Below are 24,382 nucleotides of genomic sequence, written 5' to 3'. Positions count from 1 at the left end.
CCATTTTACAATTGAGAGAAGTTAGGTAGCTGTTTTGATTACTTAAAAATGAGTAATAAAAAAAATGATTTTAGAAGGAATTAAGTTTGAGGCCACATGTTAAATCCTGTCAAAATGAAATTTACCTAGGGGGACTTCCCTGGTGGTCCAGTGGTTAAGACTTCACCTTTTAGTGCAGGGGGTGCACTTAACTCCCCTGGTCAGGGAGTTAAGATCCCATGTGCATCATGGCCAAAAAACCCAAAAACATAAAACAGAAGCAATATTGTAACAAATTCAATAAAGACTTTAAAAATGGTCCCCATCAAAAACAAAAAAATCTTTAAAAAAAGAAATTTACCTATAATTAATGATGCTGTAAATATTTGGATCAGTAGTTGGAATTCGAAGAATTTTTATAGCAGTATATAATTTTTTGAATTTAAATACACAGTTTCATCAGTATATTAGTATTTCACTCAATCTAAGATGCCATCATTGGTTAGAAGCACCACTGTTTTATGTGCTGCTAAGAAAGAAAGAAGACTGCCAGCTAACAGACACACCATAGAGTCTAAGGTATACGCTGATTTCAGAGACATTAAAACAGGAATCTTAGCCATTTTGAACTTTCAAACCCTTTTCTACCCTAATAGTAGCATTTGACCACTCTTCTATTGACTGTTTACCTTAAAATACCTGGAAAACCAGAATGAGTTGATGTTTCATAAAAATAACAGAGGACCTCTTTCACTGTCAGTAGTAATGGATTAAAAATTAGATTTTATAGTTTTCAGAAAATTCATGCTAATTTCGTGTGTGTTTCTATGTGTCTCTTTATATAGCACCTCAGGCAAGTAGGAGTGGCTGGAAAGTTTGTTGAGTTTTTTGGAAGTGGAGTTTCACAGTTATCTATAGTAGATCGAACTACAATAGCAAACATGTGTCCAGAATATGGTGCTATCCTCAGCTTTTTCCCTGTTGACAATGTGACATTAAAACATTTAGAACATACAGGTAAGAAGATATAAGATCACTAGAATAAATGTTACATTTCCAATTTGTCTATCTGAAATATTGTATAATAAATTACTACCTTGTACATGTTATTTAATGTTCATGAAATTGTCTTATTTTAAAACAGCAGCTTTGAAATAAACTGCATCAGATGTGTTTAAAGAGTGTTGTGTCCTCAAACCCTAGTCCACTGTGACCCATTTACAGCAGTTTAGAGGAGTTATTCAAACTGCTGATCTTTGCCTCACATTTCCCCAATAATTAATAATGGATACCTCCACCCTGTTAGTGATCAGAGGTTGCAATTTAATGAAAGTCAGGCTTGCGCACATTCACAGCTGTTCTCTTCTACATCCAGGAAGAGAGGAGCCATGAGACAGCGTTTGGGAACCAGTGCTCTATCTAAAGAATAAGCACATGATTTTGTGAAAAGCAGCATAGGGTTACAGGTTCCAAATTTTTATTGTAGCCTGATTAACTAGGAACTTTGACCACTCTTCTGTTGACTAATATAGAAAATACTTGCAAAACCAGAATGTGTTGGTTTTATAAGGCCCCTATTCTATAAAAAACAGGGTCTCTTTATTTGAGCCACTTCTTTTTTTAAGAGATCATTACTGAACTACTAATTTCATCATTAAGTATATTGGGCAGATATATTCTAGTATTCTTCAGTTTGGGGGCAGATTATGATAAGTCAAATGGCAAAATGGAGGACTGGTCCTTTGGAACCTTGGAAGGAAAGGTCCTCATAGAATACAGAGTTTTCTCTAAACTGGATTTTGGGTGGTAGAATGTTCAAGAGAGAAATGCCTTATTCCTTACATATTGATATGAGTTAATGTCATAATGATCTGTCACTGTGTAACAAATTGTCGTAAAACTTAGTAGCTTAAAACAGCAATAATCATTTATTGCTGCATAGTTTCAGTGGGTCAGTAATTCATACAGGTACAAATTGTCTCTGCTTCATGATGTCTGGAGCCTCAACTGCAAGACTTAAAAGCTAGGGCCAGGAATCCTGAAGGTTTGTTCACTTGAATGTCTGGCAGTGAATGCTGGCCGTCAGCTGGGAACTCAGCTGGGACTGTCAGCCAGAACACCTAATTGTGGTTTCTGAATATATAATCTGGTTCTCACATGGTGGCTTTTCAAGGGTTGGTAACCTGAGAGAGCAGGGGTGTGGGGGGGGGGTGGGGAGAGAGAAGGTACATGCCAGTTAGCCAGCTAGAAATTACACTGCTCAGGTTTCAGGGGAATGAATGTAGATTCTACCTCTTGATGGATAAATGTCAATGTCACATTGTAAGAGAACATATAACTTGGGATAGATATTATTGTGGCAATCATTGGCAAATATAATCTGCCACAGTTACTTACTTCTCATCAAGCTTACAGATAACTACCAGAATGTTTAATTGGAAACTTTATTGTTAACATCTAAGTTCTTTTAATTTCTGGAAGATCTTGTTAAATCTCTATCCTTCTGCTCTGTAAAACTGTTCTTAACTTTCATTTACTTTATTCTTTCATTTTGACTATTAATTTTGCTTATTGTTCAGGGAAGGTAATGAATTTCATCTTTCATGGTGGCTAGTAATTTATTATGTTGAATTTTGTTATTGGTTTTTCTCTTGCAAACTATTTTTGTGAGTTTTATATAACTGGCTCAGTATTTCTGATCTTGTCTGTGATTGAGTAACTTTTAAAAGGGAGGGGTGCTGGTATGTATTTTATAAAGCGTTTTTATGAAGGGTAAAATTTTAACTATTGGGAATAATATCAATTTGTAAAGAAATATTTTCTGAGTGCTTAGTAATAAGTAATATTTGTTTCTTGCTCATCACTGAAATTCAACATCGTTACCCCCAAAGATTTAAAAATTTCTGAAAGGATTTTTATTGTTGTTAATCATCTTTTTAGGTTTTGACAAAGCCAAACTCAAGTCAATGGAAACATACCTTAAAGCTGTGAAATTGTTTCGAAATGACCAGGATAATTCAAGAGAACCTGAGTATTCCCAGGTATATACACAGTAACCCACCTAATAGTAGTTAAGACTGTAAATTCTGGAGCCTGACCACCTGGGTTTGAATCCCAGCTCTAAGACTTACCAGCTATACAACCTGGGCACTTTTTTAACCTTTTTGCCTCAGTTTCCTCATCTCTGAAATATGAAGATAATATCTACCTCATAGGATTCTTAAGAGGTTAAGTACAAATTCATTATGACAGTTTCAAGCACATAGTTAAGTCCTCAATAAATGATAGATAGCTGTTATTATTTAACAAGTTAATGTTATTTGTGACCCAACTCTGATTTTATTCATTAATTTTACATAGATTTATATTACAGTAAATTTTGTGACATTGTATCAAGTCTCAATTTTTAGTACTTAAAATATAAAATTGGGAGCTTCCCTGGTGGCGCAGTGGTTGAGAGTCCGCCTGCCGATGCAGGGGACACGGGTTTGTGCCCTGGTCCGGGAAGATCCCACATGCCGCAGAGCAGCTTGCACCCGTGAGCCATGGCCGCTGAGCCTGCACTTCCAGAGCCTGTGCTCCGCAACGGGAGAGGCCACAACGAGGAGAGGGCCGTGTACCACAAAAAACAAAAAAACAAAAAACAAACAAAAAAAATATATAAAATTGACTCAATTTATCAGTTTAATTTTTTTCTATTTTAGGATAAGAATACTATAATCTACTCCCCAGGTATCACCTGGTTAATGTCTATACTTCGTAAAAAATCCACCATTATGAAGGGGATATACAGTTATGTGATCTTAAATGTTAAAGATATTTTTACAGTCTAAGCAAATATTTCTTATCTTTTGGAAATTTATATTGAAGTAGGTAGAATTCACTTTCAGGAAAGTTGTAATAAAATTCACTTTCTAGAAGTGTGTCAGCGATCTAAATCAACTTGGTGTTATCATTGGTATGGTTAACTGTTAAGCTCTTTTTTCTTGGGAAATCCATTTTCTCACCCAGCTTTATTTTTCTTCATAGCTTGTATCCCTGCCTGACACCTATCAATTTGTATAATTATTTGCCTGTCTTTCCCTCACTAGAATGAATACAAGCAGGCTCCATGAGGACAGGAACTTCACCTGCTTTGTTTGGCACTCTGTCCCCAGCTCCTAGAAGAGTGCGTGGCACATAGTGGATGTTCAGTAACATGTTAGGTGAATAAGTGAATACATATAGTATATTGAGTGCCATATAGAACCCATAGGAATTGAATTTGTGTGACGTTCTGGGCAAATCTGTTAACTTCTCTGATTATTTTCTGGTCCCTTTCAGTACCATTTATCAAATCTAGTGCTCTGTCCACATTTTTTTTTTTAAGGGAAAGAATAAGAACAATTAAACTGAAACATTTTGGTGGTATAATGAAATGGAATAAATGTGCCTATTAAAAACCTGACCAGATAGATGATAAGAAATGAAACTAAAATTCATCAGGATGTTGACTTCAAGAGAAACTCATACATACTTAGACACAAACTAGGATCACCTGGATCCGTGAAATAAAAGTGTAAGAAAAGCAGGTGTTTCGGTTGTGCTCGACCAGAATAAACAGGGCTGTTAAATAATGATGAAAACCATAGTGAAGAAAAATTTGTTTGAATTGATTATACACAAATAAAATGTACATAGGGAAATGGTAGAAATACCAGAAGAAATTAATAGAAACCTAGCTGGGAGGTGGAATTTTTATTAAGTATGATTTTTTTTAAACCAAGGAATAAAAAGCATGGTCTGCAGGAGCCTGGCTAGCTAAACTAGAACCAGGAGTAGAAAAACCCTTTTCTGCTGCGTCCCCCAAGTACTCTGTATTGACCAGCATTGTACAAGCTGAGAAAGGAGAAATGTTTACTAAGCCCACCTCTGTTATCACAGAGCAGGCAAAGAAGGATGAATTTGGAGCTCAGAAGCAATAAACTTAGCTGGCACAGGCATCTACTTTATCATCAGGCATGTGAAGACAGTGTTATCTTTGTGAGAAAAAACCATTTGGGGGGAAAAAAATTTTATATAGACTGTATGGTTGGTGTTGTGCTAGTTTGCATACTGGTCTGCTAGTGTTTTAGCAAATTTTTATATATTATGTTTCATAAATTAAATGGAGTTGTTTTAAAATATTTCTTGGGAGTGTATATCACCATTAAAACAAATTGCATTAAAACAAATGTGAGTATATTCATTCTGCATCAGAAAGTAGTACTCAAGTTGGAATCTGTACTTAGGAATTCTAATTACTTTTCTCCCTCTTTTCTCTCATTTCCTAGGTGATCCAGATTAATCTGAATTCAATAGTTCCATCTGTCAGTGGTCCAAAAAGACCTCAGGATAGAGTTGCTTTGACAGATATGAAAAGTGATTTCCAAGCTTGCTTAAATGAAAAGGTAGATTACCTTATTTGTCAATACACTTTGTGCTAAGTAAGTAGTGAAGAACTAGCAGGATGACCCATGAACTCAATCAACTGCTGTATTTTTATATGTTATTGGCACACACCAGCAGCCCCCTCCTTTGCCTCTGTCCAAAGTTCAAGTCAGACATTTCATGAGCTTGTTTCCAGATCCACTGTGAGGACCAGAGGTTGATTGGGTATATTTAAATAAAAACTTAAAGTTAAAAATTGAGTTTCTTAGTCATGATAGCCTCATTACAAGTTGAATAGGTACATGGGGCTATGGCTTTTGTATTGGACAGCATAACTATTGAATATTTACATCATCACAGAAAATTCTGTTGGGCAGCACTGCTCTAGACTTTTGTGATTTCCCAGACTAGGACAAAACCACTACACTGTTGTGATTACTCTCTTAAAGTCTGGTAAATTAACTAAATATGAAGTGACCTCTTTGACTTTTAGGGTTTGTACTCCCGTCTTGAGAATCATGGCTTCAATCTTGTCACTTTTTCTATTCTGAGAACTAGTAGCTGGCTTTCTTTTCAAAGCCTTTCTTTGTATAATTTCTTTTTTCTTTTTCTTTTGAGGAAAATGTCAAACTTCTACAGGAATAAAATAGTATAATGAATTCCTGTGTCCCTCACTTCAACAATTACCAACTCATAACCCATCTTGCTTCATCTGTTCTACATACATACAGACACACAGGATCATTTTGAAGCAAATCTTCAAGGCCATTTTTAACAGAAAAAGTTTGTACCATCTCTTGAGAATTACTGTTAAGTAGCAATGAATAAAGAACAGCAAAGCCAAATAAGATCTGGATCATGAGTAGTTGGCTGGACTCAGTAGATAAAAGCTTAGGAACACCACCAGACTCCTGTAATGATTATTCAAATTTATGCTTCAGCTGAATTATAACTACTGAATGTCATGGACCTTCAGCATCACTCACAAATAGTCAGAACTTATCAAATGTCAAGGATCTGCCATATTTTCTACTAGTCTTTTTTTCTATACATATCCAGAATATTTAGTTTATATTTATGTGCAAATTTGTATAGGTTGGATTTAAAGGCTTCCAAATTGCAGCTGAAAAGCAAAATGATATCGTCTCTATTCATTATGAAGGAAGTGAATATAAGCTGTCTCATGGATCTGTGGTCATTGCTGCCGTTATCAGTTGTACCAATAATTGCAATCCATCTGTCATGCTCGCTGCAGGTAGGTTGTGGTTTGTAGCCATACATTTTCTGTTATATTCACATTCTGTTTCTTAGATTATGCATGAGTATTGATGCCTATGTTTGATATTGAGAACCTGAGTTTTTAGTTAGGTTTTAAGGTGCCTAAGTTTGATTTATGTTATTTTGTTTTTATTACAAAGAAGGTGAATTTTTAAAATTATAACATGTATCTGAGTTTTAGGTTGTATCTGTTTTTTCTGTCATTTTAGAAGTATAGTTAATTAGCAGATATCTTGATCTACTAGACATTTACCATAGCAGTGTACTAGATTCAGTTGAGACACAAAGGAAGTAAAAGATTATTGACAAGGAATATAAATGAAATCAATTGTATGTACATGGAACAATTCATTAATTGTATAAAATCAAATATAATAAATGTTAAATTGCTATTAGTTCATTACAATTATAGCATTTAAAATGGTTCATTTAATGATATGTATTATATGTGTACATGATGTTATTATATATCCTTTTCCATTTGTGTGCATGATGCCATGATATCAGATTGTATATTAATAATTTATAACAAAGCTAGTATATCTACCACAATTTTTATTTGTTTTAAATGAAACAAATCAGTAGAATAAAGTGAACAAAATAATGACAGTAAATGTGTGAATTTTAGACTTTTACCCTAACCTGTATTGAAGGTGACCTGTAAAATAAACCATAAACCCTTTCTTACTTCCTACTTTAATATGAGGGAAAGAGGGAGAGAAACATTGCCATAATAAATTATTGTTGATTTATTGTTGCAGGTCTTTTGGCTAAAAAAGCTGTTGAAGCTGGTCTGCATGTTAAACCTTATATAAGAACAAGTTTATCTCCAGGCAGTGGGATGGCTACACATTACCTCAGTTCAAGTGGAGTATTACCATATCTTAGTAAGCTCGGGTAAGTGATGGTTACCACTCTTTATATTGACATTGGTATTCAGTAGTGATTGAAACTACGTGTTAGGACCTTTCATATACAAAAAGAAAATAGAAAAAACTCTTTAGTTCTACTTGTTGCCTTGCCATTAACACAAAATCTTTGAGGCCGTTATCACTCAGCAGACATTTACTAGGCATATTCAATGAGCAGCAAGGCATTGTGTTGGCTACAAAGAAGTAGGAGATGTGATCTCTAACTTAAAGATGGAAACACAAGACAAACAAGTAGAACAAAGTAACAGTGACAGACAGGTAAGGGATGGTACCAAGTACTGCAAAATTTGCATGAGTCATGTAGATCATCAGTTTTCAGAATAGAGTGAGATCTTATAGGTTGCATTAACTGAGTAAATTGTCTTAATTGAGGTTTTGTGAGATTATTGTATCCATTAAGCGTAGGTTAAGTTGTCCCTGAACTTTGGAGAAAATAACATATTTTTTATGTACTCAAAAAAATAATTGATGCTAGCTGTGTTTTCACTGTATTTTGGAACAGTGTCTTATGTAAATCAATTCTTTAGCAAAACTGCCAAGTTTTAGGGTTTTTTCTTTGTTTAGAAGAGCAGTTGAAAGTAATTTTGAGGATTGTACCTGTAATTTTTAAGTTATATCATCTTGGAGTTTTTGTCAGGAGCTTTTCTTGGGTTTAGTTGGTTGAGAATTAAAAGATTACTCCTATCAGAGTACCCAATTACAGTGCCTCTTTGGGGGCCTTTGGTCAGATTGTTGCAGCCAGGTCCTCTTGATATACGACAGTTTAAACCCCTTTGGAGGAAAGTATAATATCGATTTTTTGAATGGTCGTGTTACATTCCTAGCGAGTAGTATCTGAAGAATTTTCTTGCATAGTGTGATAAGTTTTGTGTCAGATTTAGTTAACCAAATTTAACTAGGGAGTGTCCTAAGTATCAGGGCTCTTCAGAGGTTTGCATTCAGTACAGATAGCATGCCTGAGGGTCAGACTTGATTGCTCAAAAGCTGTGAAATGAACATGTTGATGAAGGTTCCTGTGTTGTGAATATTCTCTTCAGCAATCTTACTACAGTGATGGAAATGAAAAATAAGACTTGTCCTTTCTTTACAAATGTTGTGATTTTCTGTCCAGTCACATTTATTTTTTGAAATGCAGATTTGAAATAGTTGGCTATGGATGTTCAACATGTGTGGGAAATACAGCACCCTTATCAGAAGCAGTTTTAAATGCAGTAAAACAGGTAAACCGTGTGGATCAGTAAAACATCCAAATGTTTTTTCCTGTGTTTCACTGTTATCAAAAATATATATTAACTGGCTTCCCTGGTGGCGCAGTGGTTGAGAGTCCGCCTGCCGATGCAGGAGACACGGGTTCGTGCCCTGGTCCGGGAAGATCCCACATGCCGCGGAGCGGCTAAGCCCGTGAGCCATGGCCGCTGGGCCTGCGTGTCCGGAGCCTGTGCTCCGCAACGGGAGAGGCCACAACAGTGAGAGGCCCGCGTACCGCAAAAAAAATATATATATATATATATATATATTAATGTATTTATGTTTCTGTAGTCCTTGCATCTCTTGGGAAGAGTAACCTATCAATCATAAAATGATTCTTTGAAGTCATTTTTAGAACCTTGAACTAATTCCTTAATAGTGTAAGGAATTATTTTAGTTTATTTACAGTATTGATAGTTCTGTACCTAATAATTGGAAATAATGCTTTTGGTTATCATGCTCTCAGAAGTGTAATATTTGAGATTTCTTATATGGGATTATCCAGATTTGTACCATCTCTTGAATACATTCATTTGTGTTTTTTGTTTTTTTGTTTTTCAGGGTGATTTGGTTACTTGTGGAGTTTTATCTGGAAATAAAAATTTTGAAGGTCGTCTTTGTGATTGTGTTCGTGCCAATTATCTTGCCTCTCCACCCTTAGTGGTAGCTTATGCCATAGCAGGCACAGTGAATATAGATTTCCAGACAGAGCCTTTAGGTATCTTCCTTTATATGTATACATATATACCTGCACACACTTTTTTCCCCAAAAGTTGTACTTTTGAAATGTTTCCTAGACTGTTCATTTTTTGAGTTATTTCAGAAAATCATATCATGATGCATTATTAATTTTTGATTCATATGAAGAATATAATATGCAAGTAATTAGTTCTCTCAGGTGCTTACACCTGAAGCACTCTTGTTGAATAATATACTTGGTTTCTATGATGTGTCTTTGAAAAGATGTGAACATTTTGAGGGAGTTACTTTTTATACTAAATTTCATATGAAAAATTTTCACCAGGTACTGACGCTACTGGCAGGAATATTTACCTACATGATATTTGGCCTAGTCGAGAAGAAGTTCATCAGATAGAGGAAGAACATGTTGTATTATCCATGTTTAAAGCATTAAAAGAGAAGACAGAGGTAAGACGCTCATTCATTTCTTAAAAGGTTTAATAAAATGGCAGTGTTTCTTTATTTCATGTATCTTTCTGAATAGAATCAAAATTTAAATTACATTATTTTGAATACACAGTTTTTAATGAGTGACATTTTGTATCTGGAATCTCTAGTATCTAAGAATATCAGAATTGATTTATTTACTCGTTAGAAATGTATAGCAAACATTTATATTTGGCATCCTGAACATGGACACACTTCATAGAAACTGCCCTTGTTTGTTGTTCCCATTCAAATGGTTCAAAATTCAAAAGAAATAAGAGCAGACATTGAAATCTCCCTCCCACCCATTCCTTAGCCATCTACTTTATCTCCTCAAAGGCAACCAGTTATGTCAGTTTCTTAAGCATCGTTCGGGAGATGTTTTGTGCATCTAGAAGCTAATACATACATTCACACTTTTTAAAAAGAACTTAGAATATAAATATGAGAGCAAAAATAATAGTTATTCACTTAACAAATATTTATTGAGCCCCTAAGTATGTGCCAGGCACTCTTCTAGCTTTTTGGAATATATCAGTGAAGAAAACACAAAGTTCTCAAGGGGAGAGGCAGATAGTAAACTGTAGACAGAATAATTAGGTAAATTATACAGTATATTAAAAAGTAATGAGTGCTGTAGAAAATTACAGAACAGGGTAAAGAGAACCAATTGTGTAAAATTTGGGGAGTAGATTGCAGTTTTATATAGGATAGTTGAAAACATGGTATTTGAGCAAAGTTTTGAAGGAGGTGAACAAGTTAGTCTTATATCTGAACAAAGAACAGGGCTTACCAGGTAGAGGGACCAGTGTAAAGGCCTTAAGGAGGGAACCATAATGAAGGCAGTGTGACTAGAACATAGGAAGTAAGAAGGGTGGTGGTAGGAAATGATGTCCAGATTACATAGGGAATTTTAGGCCATTATTAAAATTTAATCTTTTACTCTGAAGTGAGATGGGGAGCCATTAGAAGGTGTGGAACAGGAGTTTCATAATCAAAAAGATTGCACTGTCTTTGAATTGAAACTATATTGGGGCAAGAGGGTTGGGTAATAAGAAGGATAGAGTCAGGAGGACCTACTGTATGTAGTAGTCCAAAGTAAAAAAATGATAATAGCATGGAACATTTGGGGCAGCAGTGGAGGTGGTGAGTAATGGTGAGATTTTGAACATAGTTTGAAGGCAGGACTAATAATACAGTGATGGAGGACAAATATGTTAGAAAAAAAAAGGGTTTTCTCCATGAAAATATTCTTAAATATTAAAAGTATACCCCAAAACACACTTAATGTTTTGTTTAAGTTAAGCAACATGTTTAGATCTTTCTAAATTCTTTAACTTTTCTGGGGTTCTGTAAAGTGTTTCACATTCAGTTTGTATTGAAACTTTAACTCATAGGACATTCTTGAAAATCTGGTGTGCTGGAATTCGATGAGCAAATTTTATCAATTCAGTCCAAAAATGTCATAATTTTATAGAATGCAGTATCTTAGCTTTCTTTCCAAATGGATGAGGCCTATTTTCTTTTTTTAATGCTAACCTAAGTACTATGTTAATTTCCTCATTTTCATAAACCTCTTTTTCTGACTCCATTTTATCTTTCTTTTGGTTTATCAACCAAAACCATATTCACAGATGGGAAATAAACGGTGGAATTCTTTAGAAGTACCAGATTCAGTTTTGTTTCCATGGGATTTAAAGTCTACTTATATCAGATGTCCTTCATTTTTTGATAAGCTTGTAAGTACTATTTGATATTTTAAAAATTGTTTGAAGTTTGAAAAACCTCATGAAGAGTTAAATGCCTTCAACATTTTTTACCTTTTAGACCAAAGAGCCAGTTGCACTCCAGCCTATTGAAAATGCCCATGTCTTATTATATCTGGGAGACTCTGTCACGACAGATCATATATCACCTGCTGGAAGCATTGCTAGGAGTAGTCCTGCTGCTAAGTATTTGACAAACAGAGGGTATGTGTACATGGTTATAGGCTGTTTTTGTTTTATCTTTCTCATTAATTAAGAGGCATTTTTACTGGTCATGTTCCTTTATCCAGGAAATTACATGCTATCATGGTGTCTGATTGTCTATGTATTTGACCTAAGCAATAACTGGGATACTATTGTACCTGCTTTTGCTTTAGAAATTGAAATTTTTAATTGAGCCCTTGCCCATTAAATAAACAACTAATTGGAAACCGGAGTTTTCTTTTTCAGTGCTACTTTGTTGAAAAGTCAGATTGGTTTGACCTACCAAATAAAGCCTGATGGTTCTAACCATCTTCCAGTGTTGGACTGCACAATTTAAATGTGTGTATTTGGGGCTATAAAATGTACATGCGTGAGGCTAGGCTTGATCTGTATCAAATCAAAAGACAATGAATTTCTGCTTCTTGAGTGTAAAATTTCACAATAATAATAAATGTGAATGTAAAGGAGATCATTTACATAGGATATATAAATCCAAAACTAGAAAGAGTTTGTTTCATTTCTGTGTGATTAATAACGTAGGGTTGCTTGGTTATCAAAAAACTGTTTTGACACCAGAGACAAAATTTTGCTAAAGGTAGAATTTGTGGTATTGCTGCCTGATTAGCTTTTTGATGCTTGAGCTATGCAAATGATAAGACTTTTCATTGAAATATCTTATAAAAATCAGTGCTACATAGCTTGGTTTGACATGTAATACTGCATAGCTCTTGCTGTAGTCTCATTAGTGCTATTGTGAAATCTGTGTTTGAATTTATTTTCTAGTTAATTGTAGTTTGGTGGGAATTAAAACACTTTTTGGTAGAAATTGCTAATAGCAACTCCATTTGGTGTAATTTGATGAAGATAAATCAGTTTGTTTTATACACAGCTTTTGTTCATAGTGGTGAGAAATAAAATAAGTTCTGTTTCTCCCAAATATTTCTTAAAAGGTGGATTCCATCTTGGTCGTAATTGTGACAAAGATTCCAACCCCCCCCCCAAAGAAAAAGCCACCACTTCTCTCAAATACACAATTTTTATATTTATTGTAATTGCTGATATGGATTTCTTAGCACAGTTAATACCGTAGTTTTCGTCAGTTAAAAATTTTATTTTTAAAGACACTCAAACCCTCACCATCTCCATCCTGAAGTACAGTATTTAAATGTACATCCTGAGATAAGATGTTTAAATTAGAAGAATATTTGTTGTCTTTACATAAAAGACCAAATTAGAGGCTGATGGAAGTTGGTTGTTGGTTGTTGAGATGCTTATGCCCAGTTTTCTCTTGTCCCTAAAAGGTCATTTATATAGTAACCAATCCAGTAGCAATGAATATCCATAGCACACAGATAATGGTGTCTAAATACCAATTCTTAGGACAAACAACCAATTTGTCTTAGAGAAATGGTTGATTCCAGGTTTGGCCCTGGAAAATATACAAGATGATTCTAGATGTCTTATACCAAAAGCAAAAGAGCTATAGAGACCACCAAAGAGTGTTTTAATTCCCACCAAACTACAATTAACTTCCAGGCTTTCTTTCAAAAGGTCTCAGGAGCCAACTTGAATCTGTCACTGCTCAAAGATGGGACATGTTGAGCATCAATAAAGAATAATAACCGGGGCTTCCCTGGTGGCGCACTGGTTGAGAATCTGCCTGCCAATGCAGGGGACACGGGTTTGTGCCCCAGTCCGGGAAGATCCCACATGCCACAGAGCAGCTGGGCCCGTGAGCCATGGCCGCTGAGCCTGCGCATCTGGAGCCTGTGCTCTGCAACGGGAGAGGCCACAACAGTGAGGGGCCCGTGTACCGCAAAAAAAAAAAAAAAAAAAAAAAAGAATAATAACTGGAATGGGTTGAAGCATAATGAATATGTTTAAATCCATGAGTTCATAATAATACCAAAAGAGAAAAATTTAAAACTCCAAATTACCTTTGGAAGATGATGGGAAACCATCTCATTATTTAACAATAAAGTCTTTTCTGTATGGAAGGTATTTCATTATAACCAAATCATTGATGAAGGAAAGTTTGTCTTCATAGAAGTTTTCCAGCTAAAAAATGAAGAAGGAATAAGAGAAATAGAGTATCATCATTTTGCAGTCCCTAATGCAGTCTAGACAATGATGATCAATCACTGGTAGCATTCCAGAAAGAGAAAACTGGGTAGCATGTACTCCTGATGGAAGTATGACCTATGCAGCATTGTTGCAAAAATTAAAAACCCAAATCTTGTCAAGTCACTAGATTTGACATCTGGTTAACAAGAAATACAGGAGGGAGAACAACATATGAAATGATACTATGGAGATGCAGTCAGCACAGTCTAGATATAGGAAACTACACTACAAATGACCTAATTTCTTTAGATAAAGTATAAGAGGGGACAAAAAAGTAGAGGGAACATATAGATTAAAAAAGACGAGATCAACTGGATGAATTTATAAACCATATTTGGATCTGATTGGAGCAAACCAACCACTAAAAAAGTAATAGGAAAATGAGGGACATTTGACTATTGACTGGCTAGCTGATATTAAGAAGTTCGGAGGGTTTTGTTTGTAACACGGTAGTATTTTTAAGTCCGTATTTTTTAGAGAAACATACTGAAATGTATACAGTTAAAATATGATATCTGAGTTTTCTTCAAAACAGTCTAATGGAGGATGATTATAGAAGAAATAAAAATTCCATGAATTGATTATTGTAGAGTAGTGATAGTCTCCTGGGTATTCACTGTTCTGTTTTCTCTACTTTTGTGCATGCTTGAAATTTTCCATAATAAAAAAGTGTTTATGAGTAAGTTTTACAGTTTAATAATGTGATTATTTTCCATCTAAAATAAAAACTAACTTTCTAACTTTGTTGCAGCCTTACCCCTCGTGAATTCAACTCTTATGGAGCCCGAAGAGGTAATGATGCTGTGATGACAAGAGGCACTTTTGCAAATATCAAGCTTTTTAATAAGTTCATTGGAAAACCAGCTCCCAAAACAGTTCATTTTCCATCAGGACAGACGGTAAGGATGTATACAGAGTATTTAGGAAGTTGCTAACTAGATCAAAATTTGTATTAAAATTCCTTATGTTTGCTTTAATCTACAGCTAGATGTATTTGAGGCTGCAGAGCTGTACCAGAAGGAAGGTATCCCACTGATTATTTTAGCAGGGAAGAAATATGGTTCAGGAAATTCAAGAGATTGGGCTGCCAAAGGACCATACTTGCTGGTATTGATTCTTAAATTTTTCTTAAACTTCCAAAGAGTTTTAAATATTCCCTTTTGTCAGTAACATCCTGTCAAAGTTCATTTTGTTCATTTAGACTTTTTATGCCTACTTGGATCTCATCTGTGGGTGTTTTTAAGTGACCTTATATAATATGCTGTACTAATCTAGTTGCATTTTAATACTCTGAATTTAATTAAACCTACATCAGTCTTATTTGTGAAAATAAACGTGGTAGAGGGAAAGGATATTCTGTCTTAAATTATTGCTTTATAATAATAATTATTTATACCCATTGGTAGTTTTACTTGCCCCCTTTTCATTTAATTTTCTCTGATTTGCTCCATCAAAGGTTAACAACTCAGAGATAGTGGGCCACGTTTTACTTTTATCTTTTTCCAAATAGGTGATATTGGTCCCTGGCTGTCTGCTAGGAAGACATTTCTGTTGAGACTGTTTCCTTGTTGAAGAGCAAATAGGGGATCTGTTGGAGAGAATAGTCCTGTGACGTGTGCTCTCTGCCATTTCATACTCATACTGTGCTTCTCTTTACAATTGTAGTTGTTGAAAAGGCTGGTCAAAATACAGCCCTCATAGCTATCATAATCATACAAACGTCATTTGTTTTGAATCTTTAATTCCCCTCCCCCTTAAAATGTAAATACTCTAAGGAGTTGTGGAAATAAGTCTGATTCTTTCGTCTTTGTAAGATAATAATTTTAAGTACCAACATACTTCACAGAGATACTCCAGTTTCGGTTCTTCACCACTGCAAGAAAGTGATTATCACAGTAAAGCGAGCTGCACAAGTTTTTTGGTTTCCCAGTGCATATAAAAAGTTATGTTTACACTGTACTGTAATCTATTAAGTGTGCAACAGCATATCTAAAAAAAATTGTACATACTTTAACTAAAAAATAATTTATTGCTAAAAAAAATGCTAACCATCATCTGAGCCTTCAGCAAGTCGTATAGTAACATCGAAGATCACTTGTCGGGTTTCCCTGGTGGCGCACTGGTTGAGAGTCTGCCTGCCGATGCAGGGGACACGGGTTCGTGCCCTGGTCCAGGAGGATCCCACATGCCGCGGAGCAGCTGGGCCCGTGAGCCATGGCCGCTGGACCTGCGCGTCCAGAGCCTGTGCTCCGCAACGGGAGAGGCCACAACAGTGAGAGGCCTGCGTACTGCAAAAATATATATATATATATCACTTGTCACAGATCACCATAACAAATAAAATAATAATGAAAACATTTGAAATATTATAAGAATTACCAAAATGTGACACACATGTGAAGTGAGCAAATGCTGTTAGAAAAATGGAGCCTGGAGACTTGCTTGACACAGAATTGCCAGAAAACTTCAATTTGTTAAAAAACATAGTATCTACAAAGCTCAATAAAAACAAGGTAGGTCTATATTGTGAATATTAATTATAGGTATAGGTTCCCTTTTTTTTTTGCTGTACGCGGGCCTCTCACTGTTGTGGCCTCTCCCGTTGCGGAGCACTGGCTCCGGACGCACAGGCTCAGCGGCCATGGCTCACGGGCCCAGCCGCTCCGCGGCACGTGGGATCCTCCCGGACCGGGGCACGAACCCGCGTCCACTGCATCAGCAGGCGGACTCTCAACCACTGCGCCACCAGGGAAGCCCTAGGTTCCCTTTTTTTCTTCAAGTTTTTTTAGCTTTTGTTGTTGTTGTTGCTGCAGGCTTTCCTCATATAACTGTTGATCCTTGGCTGTCCATTCAGTTAGACATTAAAAAACTGATTACAAGCTGTAGTTGTGTGCTGCGTTTTGTTAGTGGGCCTTACTAATGATAAGCTACCTTTTTCATTGAGATAGCCCTATATGTTAGTATCGGTAAATATTTTCTCTGGGCCATTCAGTTTCTTCATGGAAGAGAAGCCATTGAAGAAACAGACTTACTCCCCCCATTTTTTTTTTTTTTTTGCGGTACACGGGCCTCTCACTGTTGTGGCCTCTGCCGTTGCGGAGCTCAGGCTCAGCGGCCATGGCTCACGGGACCAGCCGCTCCGCGGCATGTGGGATCTTCCCAGACCGGGGCACGAACCCTCATCCCCTGCATCAGCAGGCAGACTCAACCACTGTGCCACCAGGGAAGCCCACTCCCCCCATTTCTGATAGTATTCTCACCCAGCCTTCCCATGAGCCTAGTGTTCCTCCTCAGTCTAGAGCATCCATCTTCTATAGGGTGATGGCACCCCCAAGGGGTGCAACAAAATCTTACTCTTTTTATGTATGAAGTATAGATATACATATATAAACAGATACACAGTATATTTGTGACATTAAATTTGGGGGGGGTGGGCAATGAGGAGGAAGATGTGATTAGAAGGGAAATGTCTAAAACTCCTTAGGAGGGTAATAATGAAAAAAAGTAGAGAAACATGGGTCTTCAGCTGATTTTGTCTGGAGAATAGCCTCCTCTCTTGAGTGGGAACTAGGCTGGAGATCTTACTGCTTTTTATAGACTTCTAATTAGGATCCCATGTTCTGAGAACCTCATGCCTCTGAGTCTCAAGCCTTTTCTAGGTTCTTTGTTGCAAATTGACTCAGATCTTACTGGTGTCACCCTAGTTTCAGTTTATCAGTTTGTAGTTTCAACATTGTCTGCTAAGTCAGTTACCTGTCTCTGTTTTCTAAATATTTATAGAATTTGCACATCCTATTTGCTTTGTTGCTATGGGTTTACACTTCTTTATTCTTTTATTTTAGTGGCAATTTAAAAGGGAGTGTTGATGAACACATATGTTAGATCTACCATAATTAAACAGAAATCCTCCTAGGCCCTTTTTGAGTTTAAAGCAGCTGCCCCCAATTATAGAGAGCTCTTACTATATGGTAGGCACTGGCAGTACTTAACCCTGCAGTGGCCAAGGGGCAGTTAGAAGGAGTTAAGGAGCTACTTAGAGAAAAATAACCTATAAAAGATTTCTTTAAATACTTTGATATAACATTGACCTTTAGTATGGGGTATTGGGTTTAAAGTTTTTACAGAAAAGCCAAAAGTAGAATTTTTTTCCCTTTAAAATGCTCAGTAAAGCAACTTTCAGAGATGAATGGAGGAAATAAAATGCATGTTTGTTACAGGGTGTGAAAGCTGTTTTGGCTGAAAGTTATGAAAAAATTCACAAAGATCATTTGATTGGAATTGGCATAGCTCCACTTCAGTTCCTTCCAGGAGAAAATGCAGATTCTTTGGGCCTCTCTGGCAGAGAAACATTTTCTTTAACATTTCCTGAAGAACTGTCTCCTGGAGTTACATTAAATATAAAGGTATATCTAAAATTCTCAAATATATGACTGTGTGTACTAATAAATAGATGGTTGTAAATTGAGTAAGAAACAATTACTGTAAATTGCATACTAATGTCAGTTAGTGAACAAATTGTAGTTTAAGAAGGCTCTGTACTTAAACCGATGTTAATATAGTTGATGTTCTCTGAGGAAAAGTAGAAAACACTGTATACTTAGTCCAGAAGGAAGACATGGACTTCCAATTACACGCGTTAACTTCCTTTTCCTCATTATCAGCTGTCTCTGTCCTGATCTAATTTTATCCCAGGCACATAGACCACTTTAGGAGAAGCCAGAATTGAGTGTTCAGGGTTAGAGTAACAGACTTTACAACCAAGGAAAAAGAGTAGCAATATTCTATGCAATGAATATTTAATTTAACATAAAATGAACATGAGTAACAACTTCCCTAATTAGTAAGTCAAAATCGAAATCATTTGATTTAATGTTTTAGGTGATACGATACTTGTTATTTAGAATTAGGGATGAAAATAACATGTTTTTCTACTTAGCTGTGAAGCCTGTGGTTTGGTATCTTAGGTGTTTTCAAGCAGGAGAAATGTTTCTCAGACAGAATATGAGTTTAGTCATTGAATGTGAAGACAGATGGTCTTAACCACTAAGTAAAACTTTGTAGATTTTACCACTCATGTGAGATGTTTTTGTTTGTTTAAAGACAAGCACTGGAAAAGTATTCAGCGTGATTGCTTCCTTTGAAAATGATGTGGAAATAACATTGTTCAAACATGGAGGATTATTAAACTTTGTGGCACGAAAATTCTCATAGTATCTACTCACCATGGATACCTTTCATAACTGGTAACTGCAAACAAAGCCTTTTGTGCTGGACCCAGGAATCCTTACCATGGAGCTGCAGATAGTCCCAGTATGCTCACTTATCTCATCCATGGATGTAAATGATTATGAATCAACGTAGTGACTAAAATGAAATCTTCTTGATTTTAAATAATATACGAATGGTGCTATTAACATTGCTAAAATCAGCGTGTGAAGTGTGTTGTGGAAGAGGCCTGTAAGTATGGGGGGATATTTTATCAGACCATTTTGTAAATAAAGGCAGAATTTGAACTTGTGTTAAAGATTCTTATATGAGTAACCTTCCTGAAGTCTTTGTTTTGTTTTGCACCTATAAAACTGTATACTACTGTTTGTTGGTTTAAGAGTAGCAGATTGAAATATAACAAGCCAGATAACTTTTAAATTGTGGAAGGTGAAATCTGATTTATAAGTGGATTTTCAGATCTATTCGTTCCTTTTCAGAATTGAGTTGCACATAGTTGTCATTCTTAGTTTGTAATATAAGCCAGGGTTATCCTAAGTCTCAGTCTAACTGCAAGGGATAGAACCTGCCCCATACACAGTCATTCTGTCCAATCCAGCCAAGGTTTCCTCCACATCAGAAGGTGGACTGTTACAGAATACAACTGATTGCGTAGCACCATGTATTGGCAGTGAAAATATGTATCACATATGCAGCCCTTAATTTTTCAGTAATTTGCTACTGTGACCCTGGCAAGCCTCAGATGGCATTATAGTAATTGGATTATTTTGCTCACTCTGTGTGATACTGTAACTTCCTATAACCTAATATTTTAGGTATTATTAACTAAAATTCCACACTCATTTATGGTTGCTAAAGAGAACTTTTATTTAATCATTAAACGCTAACATGATTTCCTCTAGATTTTTAAATTATCCTCCCTAAATTATATGGTTGCTCAACCCTAAACATTTTTTAAATGTTGGTTACTTCTTAATTATTTAAATCGATTTCCTGTCATTTTGAATCATTTTACCTGGGATGCATGATACTATTATGTATGCTTTTGCTAACCGTCAGGATAAAACACTTAAGTTATTGCTGTCTGAATACTGTATTTTCTCTGTTTGCATGTCTGTTTATCACATCAAATGTTATGTCAACAAGTTTGTCAACTTTTAAGAAAAAGGTTGGATAATTAATTCCAAAAAGTCCTATACCTTTTTTTTTTTAATTAAGAAATTAAACTTAGCAGGCAGAAGGTTAATTGTAGTGATTTTTTTTCCCACATGGAGATCATCGTATGACCTAGTTAAGTTACTGCAATTCAGAATTAGCTCACATTGCACAGAATAAAGAATTGTTTTAAGCTAAAATGCTGAAATTACCAAACCAGTGGGTAAAGACCACTGAGAACTTTGCACATAATCAAATCATACAATCTTTCGAAAATATTCTGCAAATATGTGTTTAGACAATTAGATGGACTAGAGTTTGGCAAAATGATTTCCCTTTTATTTAAATTTTTTATAAATATTTTCTTTGATACTTTCAAATCACATTGTGTTCTTGATATTTTATAATGCTGTGTATTTGTCAGTGCATATGTTTTTAATTTACATGAAAACATGAATTAGGGATGGAGAATTTACAAGTTGAACATTAAAATATCTGTTACAGGCTTTGAAGAAATGATAATCCAGATTGCTATGTGTGGGGAAAACATCTGCTTTATTTTTAAGCCATACTGTATTATAATATGTAACCTACGGGCAGAGGCCTGGGCATCATCATAAACAGCACATCTAGGAGATGAAGAGATGATAAAGCTAGCCAGCTATGAATTAAGCATTTATATTTCCAGTCTACCTACTCCAGTAATAATACAAGCAGATCTTGTATTTCAGGAACAAAATCAAGGTTCTCTTAATCTCTTGCTTATATACAATGAACCAAAAAGCTTGGTAAGCAATGCCTATCAGTTTGTGAGGAGAGTCATGGATGTATGTCCCAGAGCACGCCTATATTTCTGCCTCCAGCCAAATTCTCTGTTTGCAAAAATGTGGCCCCTGTTGGTTTTTATTGTTTTGCTTATCTCCTTTGTTGAATATATCTGGATAATTTCGTGTTCTAAAAAAAAAAAAAAAAAATACTGTGGCAGGAAGTATAGTAGGCCCCTTAGAGAAGCAAATTAGTGTTGTGAATTTAAAAGTACAATTTCAGGGCTTCCCTGGTGGCGCAGTGGTTGAGAGTCCGCCTGCCGATGCAGGGGACATGGGTTCATGCCCCGGTCGGTCCGGGAAGATCCCACATGCCGCGGAGCGGCTGGGCCGGTGAGCCATGGCCGCTGAGTCTGCGCGTCCGGAGCCTGTGCTCCTCAACGGGAGAGGCCACAACAGTCAGAGGCCCTCGTACCGCCAAAAAAAAAAAAAAAGTACAATTTCAAAGGTCATTATCAACAGCAGCATTTTTGTTATATTTTAAGAAACATTATGCTACATACCATTGCCATATTTCATGCCTTTGTGTTGCTAATCGCTGAAAATGTCATCCAGTCACTGAATTGCCATTAGTATACCTAAAAAGTTTCCAAGATGACAGTTGTTACTTCCTGTTTTATCTCCAAGCTGACGTTTGAATGAGAGGTATTAGATTCCCTTTAGCTAAATTGCTCAGTTTTTCACTGGGAATGTACTAAAGGACAAAAAGTACAGCTAAGACCTAGATCAGAATTCTGGTTGTTTGCATATATGGTAACAGTGTTGTGTGCATTCGCCTTCTCAGTGTTGAGTGAGAGGATGAGGAGAAATTATTTGACATTTTTCTGTGGTTGAATTAAAAGACACCTTTCTTTTGCCTTTAGGTTTAGGAGAAAGTGCTAAGATACTGGATGTTGACCCTATCTTAGTTTGATTTGGAGTTATAAAAGAGAGGGGAAGGAGGTGGACTTAGTCTTCTTTAGTGACTTTTCCCCTAAAGTGTGATAGTGCTGATGTTTCTATCAGTTTTACACATAGTATGTAATTATGAAACCATATATCTCACAAGTAAATATAAATCATTGTCTATTATTTAAAGCCAACAAAACAGTATAACAGTTTTAAGTTCAATAATTTTAAGTATTGTATAGAAATATATTGGAGGCAAAGTTCAGTTGATGACAATTGTGTATATGTTACTGATGCTGTAAATTATTTTTAATAAAGAAAATTGTATTATCACATATTTGACTCTTGTTATAAAGTATTTTGTGGTAGAGCTTCCCTGGTGGCACAGTGATTGAGAGTCCGCTTGCCGATGCGGGGGACATGGGTTCGTGCCCCGGTCCGAGAAGATCCCATGTTCCGCTAGGCCCGTGAGCCATGGCCCCTGAGCCTGCGTGTCCAGAGCCTGTGCTCCACGACAGGAGAGGCCATAACAGTGAGAGGCCCGTGTACCGCAAAAAAAAAATTATATATATATATATATATATATATATATATATATATATATATATATAGTGGTAATTGAAAAAAGTGATAAAAAGAAATAGGATACCATCCAGAAATTTCTCTTCAAACATGTTACTTAAATGTTCAGACAGTTATTCCCAGTATAACTGCCAAAATAAGAATGAAAACCAAGATAAAGTTTGCAGTAGGAATATCCTCGAGGAAACAATAAAGTTGAACTTGATTCAAGGGTTGTTCCAACAGGTACTTAGATTCATGGAATAACATTTTTAGAGTTGAAAAGACTAATCTCTCACCCAAAGCAGGATCCCTTGTCTAAATAACATCTAACTGGGCGACCTTTCCTTGAACATTCAAGAGATGGGAGACTGTGCTAGGCAGCCCATTCTGATGAATAAGTTGGACCCTCCACAGTTGTCCTGAACATAACCTCCATACTCTAGATCTTTTTTTATGGAGGTAATTTATGTTAAAGTGAACATTTAGGACTGAATTCATCTCATGCTACGAAGTTGTGTATTACAGGAGGAAAGGGCCTTTTCTTGATGGATGCAGGATGGAGGTGCTATGTTTTCATGAGCCTCTATGCTTTAGGACCAGCTGGTGGTGTCACTTCCTCCTTCCACTGGCTATTCATCAGCACTCTCTTGAAGCAAGTTATCTGGAGCTGGGAGCCGGGGCCATGAGCCTCTAAAGTAATGTTTTGTAAGTATGGTCAGCTGCCCACTGATCTAAAAATATCTGCCCTTTCTCCCACTCTTAATAGCAACCTAAATGATTAATTGAAATCTAAAATTTGGTATTCATAAACTAAAATTAGTACATTATTAGTTTTCTAAGGATTCCAATTAAGTATCCTAAAATTTATTTGCTTCACAATATCAACACAGACAACATGGTGATAGTTTGCATATTTGAATATCCAGAGTTTTCGAGGAAGCCTAGTGCAACACCAGTGTTGCATTTCCTTAGTTTATGGTTTTCACTTGATGCCACTTTTGCTTTTTAATTATAAATTAGTTTAGCTTCAGCTTGTTTTAATTTGATGTGAGTTGTTAGGCTGTTAAGTTTTCCAAAATATCAGATTATAAAGCTTGTGTTTAGTATACAAAAATGGAACATTTATTGCAGAAGCAGATGTATATGTAATCCCCACAGAATTTGCTTGTGTAATGACAATTGTGTTGTCTCTGTGAATTTTGTGTTTACATGATGATGGCACTGAATTTTTAGCATTTTAAACAACCTGCAATATATAGTTGTATCATAAAACTAGTGGGCTATTATGTTTTATAGGATGTTTTATAATATAAAATCATATCTATAATCTCACTCTGCAGATTGTTCATTTTGTTTCACTCCAATTTTTGATCACTAAACTCTTTGAGAGCCAATACCTAAGTGTCCTAGTGGCCAGGTGGAGAAGGAAAAAACTTGTTAATTCAACAGTGACATGACATTTCTTGTCTATCAGATTGGAACTTTTTTCGTTATCATGGTATCCAATATTGGCATTATTGAGGAAAAACATGATTTGGTAGCATGTATTAAGAGCCTTAAGAAATGTTCATTCTCTTAGACCTAGTAATATGACTGAGCAGTGTATCTTAAAGACGTT

General features: G+C 35.9%; 1 protein-coding gene across 1 annotated transcript in view; it reads left to right on the top strand.

The window, feature by feature from the left end:
* Positions 1-19,624, top strand: part of IREB2 (iron responsive element binding protein 2) — a 48,829-nt gene extending 29,205 nt beyond the window's left edge. The window contains exons 9-22 of the mRNA XM_059058149.2: positions 825-996; positions 2,920-3,020; positions 5,292-5,408; positions 6,484-6,643; positions 7,428-7,563; positions 8,734-8,818; positions 9,408-9,564; positions 9,871-9,995; positions 11,648-11,752; positions 11,841-11,983; positions 14,859-15,006; positions 15,092-15,214; positions 18,325-18,510; positions 19,208-19,624. Coding sequence (XP_058914132.1) covers positions 825-996; positions 2,920-3,020; positions 5,292-5,408; positions 6,484-6,643; positions 7,428-7,563; positions 8,734-8,818; positions 9,408-9,564; positions 9,871-9,995; positions 11,648-11,752; positions 11,841-11,983; positions 14,859-15,006; positions 15,092-15,214; positions 18,325-18,510; positions 19,208-19,318 — 1,869 coding nt within the window. The 3' untranslated portion in view covers positions 19,319-19,624. The remainder of the gene's footprint in view (positions 1-824; positions 997-2,919; positions 3,021-5,291; positions 5,409-6,483; positions 6,644-7,427; positions 7,564-8,733; positions 8,819-9,407; positions 9,565-9,870; positions 9,996-11,647; positions 11,753-11,840; positions 11,984-14,858; positions 15,007-15,091; positions 15,215-18,324; positions 18,511-19,207) is intronic.
* The last annotated feature ends 4,758 nt before the right edge of the window (positions 19,625-24,382 follow it).

The sequence above is a fragment of the Kogia breviceps genome, chromosome 3 (genome assembly GCF_026419965.1).
Source record: "Kogia breviceps isolate mKogBre1 chromosome 3, mKogBre1 haplotype 1, whole genome shotgun sequence".
Lineage (NCBI taxonomy): Eukaryota > Metazoa > Chordata > Mammalia > Artiodactyla > Physeteridae > Kogia > Kogia breviceps.
Note: the sequence above shows the minus strand (reverse complement) of the source record. Positions and strands in the feature narration are given on the sequence as shown.